General features: G+C 29.1%; 2 protein-coding genes across 3 annotated transcripts; both read left to right on the top strand.

The window, feature by feature from the left end:
* The first annotated feature begins 5,138 nt into the window (after positions 1 to 5,138).
* LOC103482878 (mitochondrial import inner membrane translocase subunit Tim13) lies at positions 5,139 to 8,411 on the top strand. Of its 2 annotated transcripts, XM_051089933.1 has the most exons (3): positions 5,234 to 5,485; positions 7,696 to 7,880; positions 8,132 to 8,411. In XM_051089933.1, exons 1-2 carry the CDS (start codon positions 5,372 to 5,374, stop codon positions 7,843 to 7,845), a joined length of 264 nt encoding a protein of 87 aa, XP_050945890.1. In that variant the 5' UTR covers positions 5,234 to 5,371; the 3' UTR covers positions 7,846 to 7,880; positions 8,132 to 8,411. The 2 variants fall into 2 exon arrangements, with proteins under 2 accessions (XP_008437464.1, XP_050945890.1); XM_008439242.3 differs by lacking the exon at positions 8,132 to 8,411 and having other exon boundaries at positions 5,139 to 5,485; positions 7,696 to 8,085.
* Positions 8,412 to 20,351: 11,940 nt separating this feature from the next.
* On the top strand, positions 20,352 to 23,292 carry LOC103482877 (protein DMR6-LIKE OXYGENASE 2-like). The gene is made up of 4 exons (XM_008439241.3): positions 20,352 to 20,687; positions 21,482 to 21,729; positions 22,142 to 22,463; positions 22,739 to 23,292. Exons 1-4 carry the CDS (start codon positions 20,457 to 20,459, stop codon positions 22,985 to 22,987), a joined length of 1,050 nt encoding a protein of 349 aa, XP_008437463.1. The 5' UTR covers positions 20,352 to 20,456; the 3' UTR covers positions 22,988 to 23,292.
* Positions 23,293 to 24,398: the final 1,106 nt, after the last annotated feature.

Raw genomic sequence — 24,398 nt, 5'->3', positions numbered from 1 at the left:
CAATTGTCGAACTATAGTCTCACGTTAATTAGAAGATGATGAAAATTAAAACGTATGAACAAATGAAAAAAAAAATCATACCTTTTGTCTTCTCGAACAGTCTGATTTGAAAATCATTGTAAATGAGTCAGCAGAATTGTATCTCATGGAAGCCATTTTGTTGGCTATCATCATTTTGATTTTTGTTTTCTCTCATTGTTATATGTTATTGAGTCGGTGGTTTCTAAGTCTGTTAAAATTAGTTTTCTACACATTTGTTTTCAAGTATAGGTCCCTTAATCGTCATTTTGGTCGCTATCATATGAAACTTTCTATCGATCATTATGTTATAGTTTTCTATATTAGCAGTAACGATTTTCATATTCTTTGCACTTAAAACAGACAAATCCCAATGAATTAAGAATTTCTCTTGGACAATTCTCAAAACGAAACATGTGAGTGAGAATAAGATACACAGGAAAAAGACATATAAATATCGGTTTGTAGGATAATACGTACCCTCCACTCTTTAGAAACAATTCAAAACAAATAAAAATGACATTGTCAGGTTACAAGAGACAGAAAAGAAACATTAGAATCATTCGATGTTGAAACCTAACTATGAATGTTGAGTTTAAAACGTTGTGTCGGTTATTATTTTTATTATTGTTATTGGGGTAAGATTTTATAGTTATTGGTGTCAGAGTTGTAAGTGTTTACCATGTTATGGATGAGCATAGAGCATCAAGATATTTGTGTGTGTGTGTGTATATATATATTGAAAGTATACTCTTTCTTGTTTCTGACCATCCCGTTATAAATTTAATTTTCATGGTTATCCTCTACTCTCTACTTTCACTTTCTTTCAAAAACCCTAATAAATGTACTCATTCAATTTTCTTGGCTTCCATTTTTTTAAATTTGGTCGTTGCTTTTTATTTTTATAAAGAAAAGAAAAAGACTTACTTCTTGGCTTTTTGGAAATCACTCCCTCTCTTTCTAACATTCAGAAAGTCAATTAAATTCAATGAGATACGTTAAATTAATATTACACCAAAATTAATGATATTTTGGAATCTAATAGGTAATAGTAATAAATGTTCACACACCAAAATTCTCTATATTTTTTTATTTCTTCTTCTTCTTCTTCTCTGTTTGGGAATAAAGGCATCAAATTGGAATGAGATATTCCAACCCCAAGTTACCTAATTAGAAAAAGAATCACATTCTATTACCCTAATATATATTTATGCTTATTTTATTTATATAACAAAAGCTAATTCTTTAATACTTTGGCAATTCATTGAAAGGTAATTGCATGTCATTATAAAGGTTTTGGTAATTTATTCATGGTTGGCCTTTGACTGTTTGATGCCTTTCTCAAGACTCAAATGAGTAAATGAGACTATGTGCATTTGGTTAATTAATAGATCCAAGCATTTTTCTCTTAGATGCCTTGTTTAATTTATGATGCAATAAGAAAGTAATAACTTTTCCAATTTATAAGTTGAAGATTAGAAACTCTCTCGCACGATAAATTCTTAAATACATCTATTTGAATTCATCACTGAGTGTTCATTAGAATATCAAACCTTCAACCAAATGAATAAATTAATGAGCTACAAAAATAGTACATTAAGACGATGCAACCCACGCTTACTTGTCTAGCCATGATTTTTGCTACCCGGAAGCTTTCTTTTAAATCTTTTTATAGTAATCCAATTACATAAAGATGAATATAGTATAAGATGTACCAAAATAATATTAAATTGAGATATACATTTCTAACTCAACCAACCTAAAACGTGTGTATTGATTTAAAAAATAGCTTACGTAGTCAAGCATCATCGATGATTCCTTTTATGGAATGTATGTACAAAACTTCTTTCTCCTATTTATAAAGCAAAATTTTAATAGAAAATAAAACAAAATAAAGTTTACGCGTGAATCTCACACACACAGATATATATATATATATAATTGACTATTAAAAAGTTTGATGTTCTAATCAACTTTGTTGTTCCACGTTTAAATTAAAACATAAATTTCTTTGCGAATATCTCGTACTTGATTATTTTATTGAATTCACTTTAACATAACACATTCCACATTCCAGACTATATACACATTGCAAATACCCCTTGAGTAAAATTCATAAATTAGTCGAGTAATCTTTTATAAAAATCTAATATAATGCTAATAGCTTTATTAGTTGATTCATCATGCATAACCATATGTAAGAATCTACCATGGTTTAGCTTAATTGGACAATGGAATAATATTTAAATTTAACCATGATTTTTTTTTTAAAAGAAAGAAAAAGAAAAAGGGAAAAAGGAAAAGAAAAAGAAAAAGGGTGATTAATGATTAGCTAGGGTAGAGTGATTTAATTTGATTTAATCTAATGCCTTGGTTAAATAAAGTTGGAAAAAGAGAGAAAAATGAGTACAGAACTATATCTGAGAAAATGAAGCTCACCAAACTTTATGAGAGAAGAAGAGAAAAAAAAGGGTAATACCAATTAGGGACTTTGAGACATTCAACTTTTTTCATCGTACCAACTACCAACCTTTGCATACAAAATGTTTGGCAGCTCATCAATATGTACTAACCCAATCGTCTCCCACTAGAACGTAACATTCATTAGTAATACAGTGTAGTTGATTGTTTCTACATCGTCGTGCATCATCTTCAATCACAAAAGAAGAAAATGTACAAAGTGAGTTTTTTTTAAAAAAACTATACTAGCAGTTTGTGATTAGATCGATACTTAAATGCAAGATGTAAAATATATAAATGCAGCCTAAGATGCACTAATATAGAGAGACATCCTCACTTATAATTAGATCACTTTTTTTTTTCGCTATTTTTATAATTTGATTTGAATGTCAAAACAAAGAAGGTCGAAATACTTGTAAAAAGAATTTTTTTAAAAAATAAAAATATAAAATATAAAAACGTAGATTAAACATGAACTATATGGAGTACAGTGTTCATTGTAATAGATGATCATAATTCATTTATTATTTTTAACAACAAATTTTAGAATTGTATCAAATAATTATATACATTCATGTGCTCATAACGTGGAGAAGGAAACGTTTGAGAAATCTTTTTACAGTCACGTTTGTTCCTAAACTTAACTATATAAATCAAAGTCTCTAGAAACCCTAAATGACCATAAGTGATTTTTAACCCTAAACCTATTAATCTTCAAACCGATTTAAACATAACTCAATGGGTAAAAACATGTATAGATCCAAAAACTAATCTAAACACTACAATTAATAAGATTAGAAGTGTGTTTGTAGTAATCGATATAATAATATCAGAGATATTTTAAACATTTGAAAGTACTTTTCAATATCATTTGAGGTTCAAAGATGATGAAACCAATAAAAAATGGTGTCACTTAGAATCGGAGAAACGTGGAGAATATGATATCAACGTAACCACATCCAAACTCATCATCATGCATGAGAGAGTGTATTTGTCAATATATATACTTTAAGACAAACCCTCTTCTTTTATTGCTTCTTTTTCTTAGATGGAAATATATATTCAAAAAAACTATTTGATGTAAATATATGCGGTGAAAGAAAAAGTGTATGAGATGATAAAGAAAAGTGTTCTATTAGAAGGCCCATTAAGTGCTAACTTTTAAAGCACTTTGAGTGATCTATGAAAAATTAGTTTCTATCTATTTTTATTTCAAAGTAACTATTCTTTTTCTTTTTCTTTTTTTTTTCATTAGTTTTTGGCTTTCTTTATTATTATTATTATTATTATTATTATTATTATTATTATTATTTTAATATTGCAATTGTGGTTGCAATTATTAAGAAGGATATACAAACTATTAATGGAAAGAATCTTTTTTTCATTTAGGGGCCCTTCTTTTTTCTTTCTTTTTTTACTTTCAAAATTTTCTCTCTCTCTCTCTCTTTAAAAATTATGATTTCAGAAATGATATATAGTTGGAAAATTTTAATTTCTTCTTTGTAATAACATTTCTTTTGAACTTTTTGTTACCTATAACTTTTTCAAAATTTTAGCTTTTTTCTATTTTGATTAAAAATTAAAAAAAATAAAAATATTTAAATATTTATATTTCATATAAAAATCAAGTATAAAAATTTAGTGATTTTGTTTTTCGAATCGTAAATAATTTGTCAATATTTTATATTTTAAAAAGTTAATTAAAAAAAGTAATTTCATAAAGAAAAATCTAATTTCATGAGTCATTTTTATATCAAATTGTTCTAAGAGAACAAAAAAAAAAAAGGATTTATACAATTTTTTGACAAAGGATCATTCAAACCATTATTTTCAATAGGTTAAATAATATACCTCAAAGATTCAAATATATATATATATATATATATATCATTTTTTTTCGTTTTCTCTCGATTTTTGACATAGTTATCTTAATATTGCATTTTAATAATATAACTTTATCATTTTTGTTCATGATTTTTAGTACCTATATAAAAGTATAGGAAGTTTTCAAATAGGTCTACAAAATCAAGTTGGCAAAGTTCATCAAAAGAGCTAGCTAGCAAACTATGCAATTTTCAATCTTGTAGTGAAATCTATAGACAATTGAAATATACATGAATGTTATTACATATATACGTCTCTATTTAATGATAACACCATAGTAAAATTCATAGTACTCATAAGTCAAAAAGAAAATCTCAGATTATATATTCATCCAAATTAGTAACCCAAAGCATGTGGCAAAAGAGTTTGGGTTACAAAACAAAAAAAAAAAAAAAAAAAAAAAGAAAGGCTAAATCCTAACTAGTGGAGCTCAACCAGTAAAAAGTATACACAATAGACAAAAGAACTACATAATATTTTATGATTTAGGAATGAAGACAATATATCACATAAACAATGTAAAGTAAAAAGTTGGGTAAAGTTAAAGAAAAAAGGGACAAATAATTCATTGATCATAAGTGGTAAGCAAATCAGTTGATGCTTATAAATGAAATATTGGTGATGATTGATAACACTTTTTTTGAGAAAATCACACATGTTTGGTTTTTAGTTATCATAATTGGTCTTCGTATTTTAATAAAATTTTAGTAAATAATTACTATGGATAGAAATTAATTATAAGAATTTAATGAAATTAGAAGAACAAAATTTCAATTAAAAATTAAAAATGATTGTGATTAAGTTAATTTTGCTATTAAGCATTTAGTCAAAGAAAATTTATTGACCAAATGTGAATAGGAGAGTGAAGGACACCAAAGGCGCGCTCGCCCTAATCGCATTGCCATAGACATCGCCGCCTGCCCTCTAACACAAAATCAGCTCTACGGCGCAGCGCAAACCAAATACTGAAAGCGGCTTTGGTTTATAGGGTTTTACAACCACCGAACAAATGGATTCGTTTTCATCCCCTTCAAGCGGTTCTTCTCCCCAATTTTCTGCCAATGAATTCAGGGATCAGCTCAAGACTCAGCTTGCTCAGGCCTACGCCGAGGAGTTTCTTGAGGTTTTACTTCTCCCTTAATTGTTCCTTTTCTTCCGGACTTGTTTGTTTAATTACTGATATCATGTGCGGATGTATCGTGTATGAATATCTGGACTTGTTAGAGTAGTCGGTTTGATGAATGCGTTTCACTATTGTGTGTTTTGAAGTTTGGGTAGGGATTGGAGCTCGCTTGTAAAGGTGATGCAAGAATTAATCAATGTGAATTGTTGAGTCTATAGATTTTGGAGTATTCTATCACAACATCAAGTTGAATCATTTAGGCTTCTTTTGATGACCATTTGGGGCTTTAGAATTGTGCTTGTTTTCTCAACCTTACAGATTTTCGTATTTCTAGCGAATCATTTGAACTTCAAATTCCACAACCCCAAAAAAAAAAAAAAAAAAGACGAGTTTTTCAAAAGTGCTTTTTTTATTAGTTTTCATAACTCGACTTGAATTTTAAAAATCCAACTCATAAGTAGGAATAGTATATAAGTTTCATTTGCAAATTCCACAACTTAAATTCTCACTTGTCACTTCCAGTTCAAACTTCTTTTTCACTTCCTCATACTCATTTTAATGATTGAAGACGTAGAAATGTAAAATTTAGGTGTGGAAGTTCTTTACTGATCGAGTGCAGTAGATGAATAATACTTAATGTTATCTAACTTGTGTTGTAGGATTGATTGATAGATTTCTTTTCCTGTTGATTTTGAATGGGGAGAGGGAGGGCTAGAGGTTAATTAGGAGGAACAAATTTTCCGGAAGAAATCTCTTGAACCTTTAGGCTTTACCGATGGTTCTATAACATTATGTTATTGTCCATGTGTGGTAGATGACTCGTTCTTTGATTTATTCTTGCTCTAGCGTTCATGGTATGCATAAATCCTTCATAATGATTAGTACAGAGTCCAGACAATAATTTTACTTGGTCTCAGCATTGTTCTACCATATGATCTTTGGAGTTGTCCACACTAAAGATGCTGGGGAAGGAACGACATAAAGGTTCATTGTTCAGCCAATGGTCCTTCCAAAACAGTGTTTTTATTATCTTTGCCCACCTTTGTCTTGTACCAGTTATCAGAAAACTGAATGCACTCCAAAATATGGAGTCAAAGGGCCTTTTACTTGACTGGACCTTTCAACATGGTCGACCAGTCTTTCTCTTCCCACCTTTTTTGGAAGCGATCACCTTCCTCCACAAAGCCCTCTATTCAGTTGAGTATCTCCCATCCTAGTTGGCCAAGAGAGAGAGCCTAGTTCTAGTTGCTAATTCTCCAATGCTCAAACCTCCTATTAAAGAAGGGAGGGACATGAGTTCCCAATTTACGAAGCTGTTAATGGGGTGAGGTGCACTCAACGAAATAAATTTTGGACCAGGAAACTAATTTTTGGGGAAAAGTCTCTTCTTTTGGGGAAATTGTGTGGGTTATAGGCAAAATTTGAATCCAATTTGATTGCCTTATAATAAGTTGGTAGAGAATTCTCGAAGAAGGAAATCTAAAGGTTGAATAAGCCAGGAATGACTTGGAAAAAACGTTGAGAGAGAATCTCTTGTAAAAAATCTTTGAAGGTTTGAACTTCGGGAAAGATGGGGCAGCTTTGATGTTTGATCTACAACTTTATCCACCATACCATAGAGTATTCAATTAGGAAAGTCTTTCATCTGGTGTTCTCTTTCTGAACTTTTTTGTTCTTATAATCTTGTACATTCCCATAAAAATTTATGATCGTTTACAGTGTGGGTGTGTTGCCAACTTCAATTCCTTTTTTAAGCTTTTCCGTTAGGGACATCTCATCTCTCTCTCTCTCTCTCTCTCTCTCTCTCTCCCTCTCTTATGGTTTCTCTCTATCTATATATTTCTCAATTTCAAAAAGGGTTAAAATCAAATTACATCTTTTTTTTCCTCTGTTGATTCTTAGACTTTATTTTTTGTGAATGAAATTTAGTAGCTTTGTTTATGGGATAGATCTCATGAGTTAGGACATTAAAGATATTGATATCAGTTATAATTTCCATGCTTCGTGTTTCTTTCAATTGTGCCGAGGGTTTTAGGGAAGAACTCTTTTGGAAATGTGTTGTGGTATTTGCTGGTTCCTTTACTTTGTTTGCCGTGTGCACCTTGTGTGTGCTTAGTAATATCAAACTTCTTGATAATAAGTTCCGTATATTGATATATAAAGTCCCAAAAGCCAGTTTCAAATTAAAATCTTGCATTTTTCTTGCACAGACCTTAAGAGTGAAGTGCTTTGACAAGTGTATCACAAAGCCAGGGTCAAGCTTAAGTGGAAGTGAGAGCAGTTGCATCTCTAGGTGCATGGAGCGTTATATTGAAGCAACCAGCATCGTCAGTAGAGCCCTCTTTAAGACACCACACTAAAAGAACAGGTTTTCCTAAGACATTATGAGGTCGAGGTATCTTCAGCACCCAACCTACATTATTTTTCTCGGTTAGATATTTGTTTTCCTGCTCTAAAATCTTTCTTGAGGAGACAAGTTTTTGATCTGTTCCCCATAGATAATATTGGTATCATGTGCTTTATTTGCTTACATGTGAACTTCGGGTCATTCAAACTCTCATTTCTTGTTATTTAACATGCTTCAATTGGGGTTCTTACCATTTGGGGGTTCGTGGTTCATCTATTAATGCAAACTGCTCAACCAAGCTATTTCAAAGGGGAGACCCAAAAGCAGCAAAATGCGATTACAAGAGATGAGAAGATTTCCAATTGGAACCTAAACAAGAAAAACTCAAATGTTTAAATGGTTGCTTAAATTTGCACCAATACAACGCAATAGAAAGAACCAGCTGCTAGTATTGGTTGGATAGAATAGAGAAGAGTGCTGGTGTGAAAATTGTACTGATAGTAAATTTCGTATAGTTGGAAGTATAGAGCAATGACACCTCTAGAGTTGGAAAATTTACGTTAAAACCGTAAATTATGATATGCCCAAAGCAACTTCAATAGTAAATAATATATCATAGGGGAATAACACGATAAGAAACAACAATTACAAATCTTCAAATTATGATTCTAATCTCTCAGCCACGATTTTGGGATTGGATTTGAGTATTCATGTGAATAGGTCGGGCCTTCTTGGAATTGCAGAATTCTTTACGTACAACTTAAATATGTGACAGGATATTATAAATGTCAGAACCGTCTTAGATTTGCCTTTCGGTTCTCCAATTCGTTTCATTTAAATTTAGGGAAAAAAAAAAACAAAAGAAAGAAGATTGTGCCTTCTTGAGTTGAATTTTGGTTTTTGTGTCTTACTTTTATAGAACTTGAAGTAAAGTTAATCTGTTGATTTGATTTTTATACTACAATTTTCCAGCTTCTCATAGAATAAATAGTGTACTCTTCAAAAATTTGAATTCAATTTTAAATTTGAAGAAGGAACAAACACTTTTACTTGAAAGTCAACTCTTTTGGCAAAGAAACACAAAGTACAATTTAAGTCTTTCGATAAATTTACATACCATTACAAATATTCATAATTGGTTCATTAATTATAAGTACTTTTCTTGCATTCGATAAACGTTACAAAGAATCTTCAACTTTTTGTAATTATAGAGAATCTCATCAAGATCATTACAAAATTCTAAATTATTTTTTTTCCTATGGTTTTTTCGTCTTATTCTTTCTTCTTTTCTTTTTCCCTATATTGTCACTTATACTTGAAAAAAAAGTTCAAAACATATAATATATGATATAAAGTAATTTACAATTTTAAAATTATGGTTTGTATTTTGTCTTCCGAATTATTCATTTTTTTTCCCTTTCACATACGATGCCGACAAGAAAAATATTCACAATATTAAAAATTGGAGGTCTTTTCTTTTTTTCTTTTTTTTTTTTTTTAATTTCTTTCTAAAAGTAAAATTGATGGTTGGAGTTTATATCTATAATATTTCATTAAAAAAATTCAAAATTACTATGCTAGATAAGGTCTTTTATTTGTTAGAGTTTATCTAGAATTGTTTATTTAGGACAGTGGCCTCAAAAGTAGATAAGATTTTTATTTGTCAGTCTTATCTAATACTAAACTTTTCTACAAAATTATTTGACAACACTATGTTAGATAAGTTGTTTATACACTCAAATAGATAAGGAAAGAACCACTAAGGTAACAATAATGAAAAAGAATATATATTTATATATATATTCTGTATCATATAGATTTTGAAAAAGATATTTAGAATTTCAATTTTGTATTAATAGATGTTTAATTCTTTTTTTTATTTTTTTTAATTTTAAATATGATATGTTTCAATCATTCATTTTAAAGATTTATTAAACGTAAAATTTTAATGACTAAATACTAATTTCATTTTAGATATTTAATAGATTACGTGGATTAAGAGAGGATTTTTTATTTAATTGAACAATTAAGTACACACTCTATTCTTTTCGTACTAAAATAAATGAATAAATAAAGATTAATCGGTCGACTTTAGGGATAATTAATTTTATATTTTGACAAGTAAACATAAGATCATTTTTATATATTCTTATTCTACTTTATTTCCAGAACTTTTCATATTAATACTTTAATGATGTAGCGTAGAATTGGTTCATAATCGACCCATCAGCAAAATTATAATTTTGATTACATTTCTTCAACGATTTCTGCTGTCGACATAAAAATGATAACAAAACAGCAAAAGTAAAAAATATATATAGAGAGTAGTAGATTGAAAGTGGTCTCAAAAAGATTATTGTGGACCATATAATATTAATTAGTGTTTCGTAAACAAAACTTTTATCTATGTTTGTTTAATACTATAATTTTGTTATGAATCAATTAGATTGACATATAGTTTATTTAGAGGATTGCCGACACACATTATGAATATGCAAATGTTTAGTTTTTCCACTACAGTTAACAAGAGGTCGGTCATGTTTCTATTATATATGTCAGTTTTGGGTTCAATCCTCTCTAACTTTCGTGTCGTTACATAATAAATATACATATACATATACATATATATATATATATATATATCATTATTTTAATATTATTAGTTGACTCGGTGATATATTAGTTTTTAAACTCTCTTTAAACTTATATTTAAGTCTTGCTATTCTTTTATATATGTTTTTTTTTTTCATATCACTTTATCTTGAAAAACTAATATGGAAACTCCTCTGGAGCACTGGACCTTTGTTTTTCTACTAACCCATCAAAAGGACCGCGGAATTAGGAGTTTGAAAGCGGAGCCTCAAAGAATTTGAGGCGAGATTGAATCAATGAACAAGGGTTTGAGTAACAGGAGTGCAAAAAAGAACCATTAGATTTCGAATCTGGACTTTTATTTTTGCTTCTACGTTTCTAAAGATTGAAGGACTTGTTTTGATCCATTAGAATTTACCGGAGGTTATGAAATAGCTGGATTGAAAAGAGAATGACGAACTCAATTTCAGCCACTTAGTGGGCTGTTGGGACAGGTATTCAGATGTTTAAGAGCAGTCGCTTTTGTCATGGAAGTTATTTTTTAAAGCCTATAGTTCACTTTCATTTATAAGAATCTCCATCTTGGAACCGAGAAATGTAAATTATAAAACTCCCAATCAACAAAATTTTTGAATCTACCACTACATATAGACACAACGATAAAATGTCTATCACTTTCTACCACTAATAGACTATAAAACTTCGTTATATTTGAAAATATTTTTAACAGTTTTATCATTTACAATAATTTTCTCATTTAATTTAATTCATAAACATTAAAATGTTAATTTCATTAAAATAGGTTCTATTAAATTAATTTTAAGAATATATATATATATATATATATATATATATATATATATAAAAAGTGAAAATTTAATTTAATTTTAATGGTAAAGAAATAGGAAACATAATTAATGAAGATGATAATAATGATAATAATAAAAGGGTGTGTTGGCAATGCGAATTGCTTTGGTAGAAGCTTTGAGTCGGTTTGCATTGCGAATGGTTTTACCCTAATTGCAATCACCTTTTTTCCTTAACCAAAATTTCCATAATCTTCTCCACTTCCATCTCTACACATAGGAATCTTTCATTCTAAAGAAACTATATATTAAAAACAAAACAACACTCTTTCAAACCTACACTAGGGTGATAAAGTGAAATAAGGAACGTTTCAAAAAATCATTTTAACTTCAAGATTTTGATTGTTATAATTGTGTGCATATATTATCGTTTTATTTAGTTCTCTCAACTCATATGTTTCATACAATTCATTTAGATACCAATTTTTTAGTGCCTCAAGTTTGAGATATTTTGTGATTCATTGACATGTTTTTTTCTCTCTTCTTTCCGATTCTTTTCTTTTTCTTTTTATTCTTGTTATACATAGTGGGAACATTTATTTGTAGTTTTTGTAGAATTTATTTTATAAATGTGTTGTAATTACTTTATTTTTCTAGTTTATTTTACCTTGTCTTAGATGTTATCATCAATACGTTAGTTTTATCTTTTTTTTTAATCTACTCAGTAACGTTATTCTGATTTATTTCAAGATTCAAATTTGAGAAGAAAAAAAATAAATAAATAGTTGGAAACAGGATAGCGGATGCAAGAGATTTGAGAAGGAAAAAAAAGCAATTAATTTTTAATCTCGGTTTATTTGACTCAACCGTGATAGATTACATTTGGCATAAAAGATTTATAGAGTAAATTAACCAAGATTTTTTCTTATTTATCAGTTTAATTAATATGATAAATATAGAGTCTAATTATTCAAATATAAAAATCACAATAGTTAATGAATTTCTAACGTCATGGACCAAAATGAGGATTTTTTCAAAAGTTAAAAGAACCAAATTAAAACAACCAGTTTTAAAAGTCTAAGATCAAAATAGAACAAAATACAAAGTTTTATGGACTAAAATAAGATTTTTATTATTACATACACTATATTATATATCGTATCAAGATGCTTTTAAAAATATGGTGAGATCTACCGACATTATCGTGGGATCCATAAAATTAAATTAAATGAAGACAACCTTAGAATGTAAACACATGAAATATGGTCCTATGAGAGTAGTAGACATTTTTTATAGAGAATCCATCCATACCTCCCCTCTTTCTATGTCGGGTGACATGTGTCCTTATTATGCATTCTTATTTTATGCAACTTTTTTATCTCTTTATAAAAGAAAGTCCTAATCTTTTCTTTCTTGTCTTTAATTTTTCTATATGACTATTTTTTATTTTCTTTTTCTTTTTCTCTCTACTTTAATTAATTTTCACTCTCTTCACATTTTTTTTTATATATTTCTTTAGTTCTTACTTTTCACACTTCTTTTTTAATCTTCTTTATCGATTTCTTTTTTTTTTTCGTTTGAACATATTAATGAAGATAGTCATCTTCACTTATATACCCAAAATCATCCCCTTATTTGACCGATGTGGAACTTTGGTCGGATCACAATTCCTATTTACTTATTTTTCAATGTTCTTTTAATTATATTTTGAGAGAACATATTTTAAGCAAAAATCAACTTCGATTATTGTGTTTATATGTTGAGCGAATTGGTGGATTGTAATTTTGAATTGTATTAGAAAGTGAAATGGTAAAACTCTTGTGTTTGAAAATCAAAGTTAAAAGAGAATTTTTAACTTGGAGCAAAAATTATTAAATACTTTTCACAACTTCTAAATCTAAATACATACAATGAAGAAGTATAATAAGTTGAATAATTGTATTTGACATACTTCGAAAAATAAAAACAATGATGATGTAATGAATACGAAGAAAAATGACATTCTTCTATTAAACTTTTGTCTTTACATTTTACATTATTATTATTATTATTATGTAATGAATATGATTATTATTGTTAAATGACATGTAATAAAATAATATTTATAGGATGACGTTCTTGACTTAATTTCATGGTTAATGAAAAGAAAAAATCATTTTTAAGTCATTTGTCCCTTTCCCTTTTTAATAATGAGGTTCTTTTCCAATGTTATTTGTCTTTTACTTCATTAGATAAATTAATATTTCAAAAATAATTACATCCTATGCATGAAGTATAATGTATAAATTTCAAAATCCCTCCCAATCAAATTTTTTCTTAGTCTCATGTCATTTACCTAGTTAAGTTATAATAATATTTGTTTAAGGTGTAAATTATTTTATTTTAAAAAGAAAATACTAAACATTATAGAATAAGAAAAATTATTAAATATAAAATAGTAAAAATCGTAATAAATTAATGATTTTGTGAGATAATGTTAATTGAAATAATATATGATAGTGTTTATTGTAGCTAGAGGTGTGTATGATAATCTTAAGATAATTCTTACGCGGTTTAGATATTTGTTAATGATTTTTTAAAAAATATTTAGTCCACTAAGGCAGTATTAATTTTTATTTTAATCTTAGTTTAATTCATTATTTTTCCATCCTAATGAGATTTTATTTTATATAGTAATTAGAAGTGTGAAAGATCAACTCCAAATCATACTCCCAATCAGCTCCAAGTCAGCAAAGTCAAGAAGCTACAAACCAAATCATATTTTAGTAGAATTATTTTATCATTTCAATCAACTCTAAAAATTGATTTTTTTATATGCATATCATCCAACAACAAGAATGTTCAATTTCAGCTATATACAGCTCACCCATGCTCATCAAATTAATCATAGCATTAGATTCAAGCTGTATAATCACATCAATTTTAAGAAGAAAAAAAAACCCTAGAAACGAATTAAATGCTCGACGTACTATCATTCGACTAAAGCATCATCTTCATGATTACGAAGGACAAAAAATCATTTAAAAAGACCAAATCAAAAGGTCGATGTATGTGAAGTATATAGCTACTACGTGAGTATTGGAAATATTTATTTTGAAAATGACTTTCGGTTGGTCGGTCGGTCGATCACAACCAATGAAAAGACAACAAGTGGAAGAGTTATGATATAAATCTACTTCCATTTAGACTCATTCTCTAATGACTAATTCCTCTCTCTCTCTCTCTCTTTTGTATTTCTTTCTTCATTTTCTCTTATTTACATCTCGTTTACTTTCTATGCCAAACATATGCAAAATTCAAAATTAATCACCTCTCTTTTTCTGTACCTGTGATGCCGCCATCAAGTCTTTGTTTTCTCCATGGAAGATTCAACTATCTTCTTCAAGATCTAACATGCAAATGTATAAGTTATTCTTGCCTATTCTCTCTCTCTCTCTCTCTCTCTCTACTGGCTACAATAATATGCAAGGCCAACCCAATTAATAATCCGAATCTACTCCAACTTCTTTTTTTATTACACCAACTTTAAAATAGGATTGAATCTTCAACGTTTAGATCATGCCAATAATAGTGTGAGTTAATTAAACTCCTTCTAAACAATTAACTTTAACTTTATTCACCAAGTCTTAAAAAAATATTTACTCATTTTCATTTTTTTAAAAAAATTAATTAATTAACTCAATATAAAATTAAAGGCTTAAAAATTCAAAGATTAATTTTATAATTTTGATCCATGATTAAAGACTAAATAAACAAAAATTTTAAATTTTAGTGACTAATATTTGTAATTTAACAAAAACATATGTATGTGATTTGTACTCTCCATTTGAATCCCATTGACTTGCAATTTGCTATGATGGTTTTAAAGTTAGTATATAACAATGGAATGCATACATAAAGTGCAAAAGTTGGAAAAACTTTTTGAATTCACTATTGAAAGGTTTGGATTTTGAATATTTACACTACTTTATTGAGATAATTATAAATAAATACGAGGAATTATTAAGATGGATATTTTGTTCTAACGAAGGAGAGATTGAAATTGTTTCTACAATGATTTGTACTATAGTATTTATTTATATCAAACTACATATCAGCATGCAGTTAACACAGATATTTTCTAGTATGTCTACATAATACAATTTAAACCACTATATACTAAAAGCCTACGACTAATTAAGTAGTGAAATATACCCTTAAATTGAATTGAATAGACAATATATTGTTTGAAATTTTTAGTATTTTATTATGTTAGATGAATGATTGAAAGTAAATTATATATATATATATATATATACATCATAGTGTTTTAAAAATGGTAATATATGTTATAATTTTAATTGTTGTAACCCTTCACACACGGCAAATGTTAATCTTCTAAAATATGACCCTTCACACACGCCACAACTTGCTTTTCATCAATATCACTATATATGCCAAACTCCCCCACTTAAATGTATGATGTATATGTCGTCCCAATTCTTTTTATACCATAACGAGGATATTGTTACGAGTAGATAATTTGAATTAGAGATGTGTATTTTCATGAATTGTCAAGAAAATTTTCGTCCCAATTCTTTTAAAAGAAATGAAATTCAAGTGAAAAACAACATCCAATGACTCCATTGGGCCATGAAAGAAAAAGAGAGGTTAAAACGAAATCCTTTAATTGACCTACTCAACCTTCATTTTTATTTTGATGAATGGGTCGTACTCATGAATGTACGTGCTTTCTCGACACATTTGATCAAAGAAAAAATGACAAAATGACAAAATGACCTACTGGGCCGTGGTTAATCCTCTTCTATTGGATGAATGAGGCATGAAAAATGCACATCTCAACTCATTTGGCTCCATGTTAAACTCTATCTAACTTCGAAACCCTAATTTGAAAAACACTCTATATCAACCAATTTGACTTCAAAAATGCCTATGTTTTAGAGGAGGTGAGGAAATAGACAAACGTAGACTTGAGTATATTTTGGTCGGCAACTATGATGAGACAAGAAATAAAATTATAAAATAAATTTATTTATTTAAAATTCATTTATTTGAATCGATTTTTTTCCTTTGAAGTCTAATGGTTATTTATATATTAAATAAATTCTTTTAGCAAAATGTTTTAAAGAGAATGTGATTTGTGACTCAACTTCTTCTTATGAGTTTTTTCTGTTGTCTGTTCCATCGTTGGATACCTATTATAAATATTCGACTTCGGTATTTCTATTAGTGGTACAGTAACATCATTATGTATATATGGTGCCTATTTGGGTTATAGGTTTAACTATCTTAGACCGAATACTCATTTAGGCATAATGAGCTCTCATACCATGTTAGATAGCATGAAGTTCTATCTCAAGACCAACTATCAATTAGAGGAGTAACTCATCTATCCTATAAAAAGTAAAGTGTTCTTAATTTTTTCAACGTGAGACTCTCAAACATTTCCACCCGTATACATAAAAACAAAATTATATATAAAGAGAGAGTATGATATGTTTGTAAATATTTGGGACAACGTGAAACACACGAACAAAATTTCCACAAAAAAGGTATCTTTTTCTATTGGGAACAAGTCAACACTCCCCCACACCATACAAAATCCATCCACGCGGTTTAACCACTCTATCTCTTTAAATACACTTACCTTTCCCAACTCTATTATGACATTTATTTCCAATTTTGGAGCTTAGCAATTTAATTCTCCTTTTTGTTATTATTTTTCTTCATTACATTTTGTCATACAACTTAATTAATACCCCTAAATAAATCTGTTGAGGATAACTCAACATTTTATTTATTTATTTATTTATTTGTTCTTTTTTATCTCTTTCAATGGAGAATAGGAGGAATACAATGAAAAGACCGACGTAAAAAGACCGTTTCAACCATGAAAATTTAGCCACTAAATAGAAAAAGGTCGGCAAAGTGATGTCACATTTCTAAACCTTATATGCCCCATTACCAATGGTCACAATATGTCGTGAATTTTCCCACTTCCTATCCTAAACTTTACACTAATTATACAATTCGACTCCGAATTTTCATCTCTTTTTTCCTTTTTAATTTCTATTTATAAGTGGTTGATCAAATTTCATTAATTAAATGAATTTGTAACTTATATTCATGGATTACTTCTTTTTATCATTTTAACTTATTCTATCATTTTGATTAAAATTCTTTTTTTTTTTTTTTTTTTTTTGTTTGAGTAGTCTAAATAAAGTTGATTAATTAGGTCAATAATTAATTATATGACTTACAAGAAGATTTGTATTTGAATTCCAAGAAGAAGAAAAAAGAGCAACTCTTTTCTCATCATATCTAAATTAATACTTTCACCATACACATGTCGTGTTACTATTTTCACAACTAAACTATAATGTTATAGGTGAGGTGACACTTTCCTATCTAAAAAGGAATTGAAGGAATTCAAATTCAGATTTTGTTTTACGTTTGTTTGTTTGTATATATATATATTTATATCTTTGATTAACTTGTTTTTTTATATTTTGTTTTGTATTATACAATCTAAACGGTGCCAAAAAAAAAAAGCATCAATTATATGACATTAACCAATATAATATTTCAAGTCGTGAACTCAATTATTTTTAGTAAACTATAATATGTATTACATCCACGTGGAGTAAACTAAAGTCTGTATTACAAATTTATAAGATGGAAGAGAATTGTTTTAAGTGATAAAATTATTAAATATATTTATAAATATATAATAAAATTTTGTTATATTTATAAATAAATTAATTAGTTTTTGTCAAATTTAAAACATTCTTAAAAAGTATTAGTTACATGAAATTTTATACTATACACAAAATATTCGTTACATCTACCTTTTCTTAACTTAATATTTAATAGGTAAGTATATATCATTGGGAAAAAAAGCTGCATAAACCACTCTTAAACTATGGGATTAATCATACCTTACAACTTTTAATTTCATAAGCTATATTTTTAAAAATTTGTTAATAGTTGCGATTATTTCTTTGTAATTACGAAGGGGTATTTTAAAATTGAAAAATAATAAAAATAAAATAAAATAAAGATTTTCTTTCTATCTCTCATCTCTTTCTCTCCCTTCTCCTTCCACCTCTCCTCTCACCTTCTTCACCTTCTTCTTCTTCTTCCTTACTTTCAACAATTGTCATTACGTAGTTCGTGAATGATAAGCTCCTTCAACTCGTATTTCTCTTTCCAAATCCTCTAATCTGCGAGCTTGAACACTAATTCTGAAGACGACTCCAAAGATTGCGACTAGGGTAAAAGAGAAATCAACTCCCATGAGAATAATTTAGAGGGTATTTATCATCTTTGATATTTTTGTTTTCTGTATTTACTGATTTGAAAATCTTCTTTCCCTTGCCCTGGGTGATGTCATCGTTACTTTATTATCGACACGATGGTTTTCGTTTCATTGACTTTTCCCTTGGGGGTTTACTTTTCGTTGGCTTCTCTCCATCTCGTACACAAAAATGAATGGAAAATCAAGTTTAGAGAAAGAGTTATTATTGCTAATTTTGGAGTCTAAATTACCAAGCTGTAGAGGAAGATGAATGGCATGGATAAACAAAAAGTTCATTTCTTATGCATACAAATGAATAGACATGGAAGATTCGTTAGCTTCAAACATACAAATGACCATTGTTGAAAGCAAGGGAGAAGAAGATGAAGATGGTGAGAGGAGGTGGAAGGAGAAGAGAGACGAAGATCGTGAGATGTGAGAAAATCTATATTTTTATTTTTATTTCTTTAATTTCAAAACAACCAATCATCATTACAATCGATTGATTGCATAATTGACAAACTTTAATGACATAATTGATCAAAGTTAAAAATTAATGGGTGTGGTTTATGCAATTTTTCCTAACTAGTTTAATTTGATTTATAAATACATTGTCAGATAATTCATTTTAAATAATGGTTTAAAAATGAAATTTAATTTCTAAATTTGTTGCAAAATTATATATTGAAAAATATGAAATACACAATCAATTGGTTGAATCTTTGTTTTCATAATTCTATTTTTAGATTACCTAGACCTCTAAACATGTTCTTCCATCCTTTGCCAAGCATTACCTAATTAGTCATGTAGCTACTCAATCCAATCACCATGAAAATTAAAAACTTATATTAGTTGAGCTAAACTAATTTTCATAGCTTAAATTAACTTCTATGGCTCTTCAACCAACTCTTACCAACTAATCTTTGAAACTTAGGGAAAGTGTGTTAGGCAACAATTAATTTATTAATTAAGTTTCAATTGATTGGTGAAGTCTAGAGTTACAAAGTACTCATCAAGTGCGCAAAAGGAGGAAAAAAGTCCCATAAAACTAAATAAAGTATCACATATTAGGTCATGGGTAGCTTAAGTAAACACAATTAAGCACTAATTAGCATGCCTTCTATTTGTGGAGTGATACGTTTGGATTTTACCATCTCTACGATTATTATATTAAAAGAAACAAAAAATGGATACTCCCATGCTTATGCTGGCAATCTTTTAGAGGTGTTGGAGCCCCCAGTTTGTCTTAGTTAGAGTGGGTTGTATTAAGGTTCATTCAATGTTTCGTACCCTCTTGTTGTAAAAATAAAAAGAGTAACACTGTTTAAAACCTCCATTGTCACATGATGTTTAATATTTTGTAATTAATCATTCTCTCTCATTCTTTATAACTTAAACTAAACTAGTTTGTTCCGAACATATATTATTTTACACAGATTATTAATTATAATTCATATACTATTTAATTTAATAGATCATCACCAAAACGCAAGTGTATTTTTAAATTTTTTCTTTCTTTCTTTTTTTTAGAAGTATTTGTGACAAATGTTTAAAGATACTCAATGTGTGTCAACGATTTATCTGTCAATGGATTTAAAAGGACATATAAAGAAAGACTTTCATCACATATTTATTTTATTCAATATTTCGACACATCATTAGATCATTTATTATTACCTCAAAAAAAAAACCCATTTATTGTTTAACTCGATGGGCCCTACCCCGCAATTGATACAAATTGCAACACCTCTCAATACGTCATCGATGTGACGACATAGTATCGTCTATACCTTTCCTATAAGAAGCAATGATTTTGTTGTCAAGGAAATTACAGCAACGCATTTCCTTTTTCCTCCATTAAATTAAAAACAATCCTTTTCTTTTTTTTTTCTTTTTTCTTCTTTTAGGGGTTGAATATTCCGGCCGGCGATGTCCGCTTCCGTCGACACTAAGTTACTTGTGACAGATCTCGCTGCCACCGTACAACAAGTTCCGTCGAGGTACGTCCGCCCAATCTCTGACCGTCCAAATTTCTCAGATGTCAGACCATCCCACGCCTATTCTTTCTCCGTCATTGACCTTCACGCCCTCGACGGCCCCTCTCGCTCCGATGTTGTTGACCAAATTGGCCGTGCTTGTGAACGCGACGGTTTCTTTCTGGTAATCAATTCTTTCAATTCGATTACATGTATTTTTTATTTTTTATTTTTTGTAGTCTTCAGTTTATTTAAATTTCTAAGTGAATAATATTAAAATTTAATTAACAAAATAGTTAATTAGAATTAGGATGCATGCATGCATTTGATTTTCAAATGAGATCTTTGATTTAATTTTTAAATTGTTAATTACTTAATAAAGTTTAAGAGATTAATTCATCAAGTTATAGTAAATGTGATCGATGGAGGATATAAGTTGATAATTAAACTTATAAGAGTCTAAATTAAAACTGATATAATAATTTTTTAAGTCAATCATACTTATTTTTTATGTTCCAAAAATGCATCTTTTATAGTATAAATTAACGGTGGGGATTTGAAAAACACATATGCAAACGTCAGTTAAACTTTTGTTTACAAAAAAATTGTTTATTGGTAAAAGAAGACTAAAACATGTATACAAATAAAAAAGTCAACAGCATAGTTCACTTAAAATAAATTTTATGTGTAAACATTTATTATTATAAGTTGAATTTTTTGAAACAAATTTCAAGATTCAAACGTTGATCAATTTTTTTTTTCGAAGTTCGAACTTTGAAAAGTTCGAAAGATATATACATAATGAGAGTGGATAATTTAAACTACAAATTTCTTAATGTTTAGGTTAGTTGAGTTTATGTCTTTCGAGAAACTTGACTTCTAAATTTATTATATATGATTTGACCAAATAGTAAACGTGGGCACAAAAAAGTTTGTGTTGTATTAATTATATTAAAGGAGTGGGGCTTGGTGTTGCAGGTGAAAAACCATGGAGTGTCGGAGGAAATGATCAATGGAATGATGAGTATAACGAAGGAGTTTTTCCGGTTGCCAGAAACTGAGAGACTAAAGAGCTATTCCGATGACCCGACGAAGAAGACGAGGTTGTCCACTAGTTTCAATGTGAAGACGGAGAAGGTGGCAAATTGGAGAGATTTCTTGAGACTTCATTGTTACCCTCTTCATCTTTATGTCGATGAATGGCCCTCCAACCCTTCTTTCTTCAGGTGAGCACACCTTTTCTTTTTAATATTTCTAAATTCTAAAAAGAAAAAAGAATGCATTTCCGTTATCTTTTTTCTTTTGACCCTACATAACATTATTGGGAGTGGAGAGATTTATGGATTTTATCTCCTGGTCGAGAGTAGATACTGACTAGCTTAACTATGGATTGACAACTAAGAGTATATCCTAATTAGGGTGTCATGACTTATGTACTCCAATGAAAAACTAAAGAGATCAAATGAGGTCAAGTCAATTCTATCTGAAGTACTAACCTAGGCTTTGACTCTTTCAAAGAAATTCTGTCAACTATTTAAGAGATAGTTGAATGAGAGTCTAGTAAAAGAAAAATATAGCTTTTGATTTGTTTTTATATTATATCATATTCATGACCTTATTACTTTTGAATGTTTGTAGAAAAGAAGTGGCTGAGTATTGTACTAGTATGAGACAATTGACCTTAAAGCTACTAGAGGCCATTTCTGAGAGCTTGGGGTTGCCAAAGGACTCAATAGCCAACTCAATTGGAAGTCATGGCCAACATATGGCCTTGAACTACTATCCTCCATGTCCACAGCCAGATCTCACTTATGGCTTGCCATGCCACACTGACCCCAACCTCATCACTCTTCTCCTCCAAGACCAAGTCCCCGGCCTCCAAGTCCACCGCGACGGTGCTTGGGTCGCCCTCGACCCTATCCCTAACACCTTCATCATCAACATCGGCGACCAGATGCAGGTATATTAGTTTGAGTTTCGTAGCATTTTGGTTCATCTCATCTGTTTTCTATTAATTTACTAACTTAAAATGATTTCTTATATAGATTCAAAATATATTTTTTAAAATCATATATTTATCATCTTTTTCCCTTTAATTTATCCCTCCACCCAACCTTCTCCCCTCTTCATTTCCATAACTGCCACAACCACCTGTTGTCCCATCATTGTGGGGTAATAAGCTTAGACACTAAATTGAAGCAAGCAGTTATTTGAAATTACGTTTTTTGTTTGTAGGTGCTGAGTAATGATAGATACAAGAGTGTGCTTCATCGGGCTGTTGTGAACAATGCAACAGAGCGAATTTCCATACCGACGTTTTACTGTCCGTCGCCAGAGGCAACGATCAGGCCAGCAAAGGAGCTGATCGACGGCGAACATCGACCTGCTTTTAGACAATTTACTTATTCTGAATACTACCAAACTTTTTGGAGTGGAGAACTTGATACTCGAAGATGTTTAGATTTGTTTAGGGTTAATGAATGATTTATATTTTCCTATTTGATCATCAGAGTAATTAGGTTAATTTCAAATTTTCAAAATTGATTCTCCCTTAGAGAGTTAAATCTATTAGGGTCAAAAAGTCTTTTGTTTGAAGTGCAAAGTAGTAAAATAGATCGATTCTTCACTAAACGGGTGAACTTCAATCGTAAACACCGTCGAAGTATTGAAGTTTTGAGTTACTTAACATCAATTTATGAAGTCTGTAAGCCAATGCTTAGTAATTTTGTATGTTGAAACTACATGTTTAAGAGTGATTTTGATACAATTAAGAACACAATTTTTTGTTATGTCCACGATCAAAATCGATTCAATGTTTAATTTTACATTTTAAATGTAATTTTTATCCTTTCCATAACATCAAAATTTGTTCTTGAGAATTAAAAGCATGTTATAAAGGAAATTTTGAAAATGAAAAAAGAAGAAGAAGAAAGAAGAAATTAACTCTTTCAAAATCATTCCCAAACTAAACATTCCAAAAATTAATTATAGGGAAATTTTGAACCATATAAAATGATTTTAATCATCACAATATCACTCACAGACATAAATTTAATATATAAAAATATCAAATTATTTAATTAATTAGTATGTTTCTATTATTCATAAAGAGAGAAATATTTTTTGAAAATTATTATAATATAATATGATTCTGATGTAACAATAGTAATTTTTAATTTAATTTAAATATATAGTCTCAAATCAACTAATTTTAGTTAGAGAAATTGTCATAAAATAGCAAAAAAAAATTTGAATTTATTTACAAAGTACACCAAAAAAAAAAAGATTCAAATCAAATATTATAATTAGCAATATAGAAAAGAAAGAAAAAAGGTTAAAATAGAGAGAAAAAAGAAAAGAGAATAAAGCCAAACTTTTTAAAAGCAAATAGAAATCTCATTGTCATAGGACCAAACATAGATAAATTGATTAAAACGTTGTAGGCTTAACAAAAAAAGCTGAGAGCTTCAAATCCACTTGAAAAACAATGTTGAACTACATTTGAATTGTCTATATTTATTGGAAGAATTGTTCAGCTAAGATCTTAAAACACGCAATGGAAAACCGTGAAGAATCGAACTTCCCAATGCTCGTATATTGATAATGGATAAAATTGTTAATTCTAACTCATGGTTGTGATACAATAACATATTATCGACCGCAGTCGAACTGAGAAACGATACTACTCTACCTAACTCAGATGTTAACCTACAAGCAATGAGAAACCATATCCTCTACTATGTAATGGAAAACCATATCCTCAGTACCAGAATAACTTTAAATATGATTTTAATCTTTCCAGTCTACTTTAGGAAATTCCATTAATGATTCTTTAAGCTATCACATAAACTTTTACAATTAGTGGGCGACTCCTAGGAAGATTCGGTGAAATTTT

This window comes from Cucumis melo, chromosome 9 (genome assembly GCF_025177605.1).
Source record: "Cucumis melo cultivar AY chromosome 9, USDA_Cmelo_AY_1.0, whole genome shotgun sequence".
Classification (NCBI taxonomy): domain Eukaryota; kingdom Viridiplantae; phylum Streptophyta; class Magnoliopsida; order Cucurbitales; family Cucurbitaceae; genus Cucumis; species Cucumis melo.
The sequence above is the reverse complement of the archived record's forward strand: the minus strand, read 5'-3'. Positions and strand labels throughout refer to the sequence as shown.

What these genes read in the sequence shown, in the direction of transcription:
- LOC103482878 (XM_051089933.1), top strand. Translation starts at nt 5,372, where the DNA reads ATGGATTCGTTTTCATCCCCTTCAAGCGGTTCTTCTCCCCAATTTTCT. An exon ending in ACGCCGAGGAGTTTCTTGAG is followed by an intron (nt 5,486 to 7,695) that starts GTTTTACTTCTC and finishes TTTCTTGCACAG; the next exon opens with ACCTTAAGAGTGAAGTGCTT.
- LOC103482877 (XM_008439241.3), top strand. Translation starts at nt 20,457, where the DNA reads ATGTCCGCTTCCGTCGACACTAAGTTACTTGTGACAGATCTCGCTGCC. An exon ending in AACGCGACGGTTTCTTTCTG is followed by an intron (nt 20,688 to 21,481) that starts GTAATCAATTCT and finishes TTGGTGTTGCAG; the next exon opens with GTGAAAAACCATGGAGTGTC. An exon ending in TCCAACCCTTCTTTCTTCAG is followed by an intron (nt 21,730 to 22,141) that starts GTGAGCACACCT and finishes GAATGTTTGTAG; the next exon opens with AAAAGAAGTGGCTGAGTATT.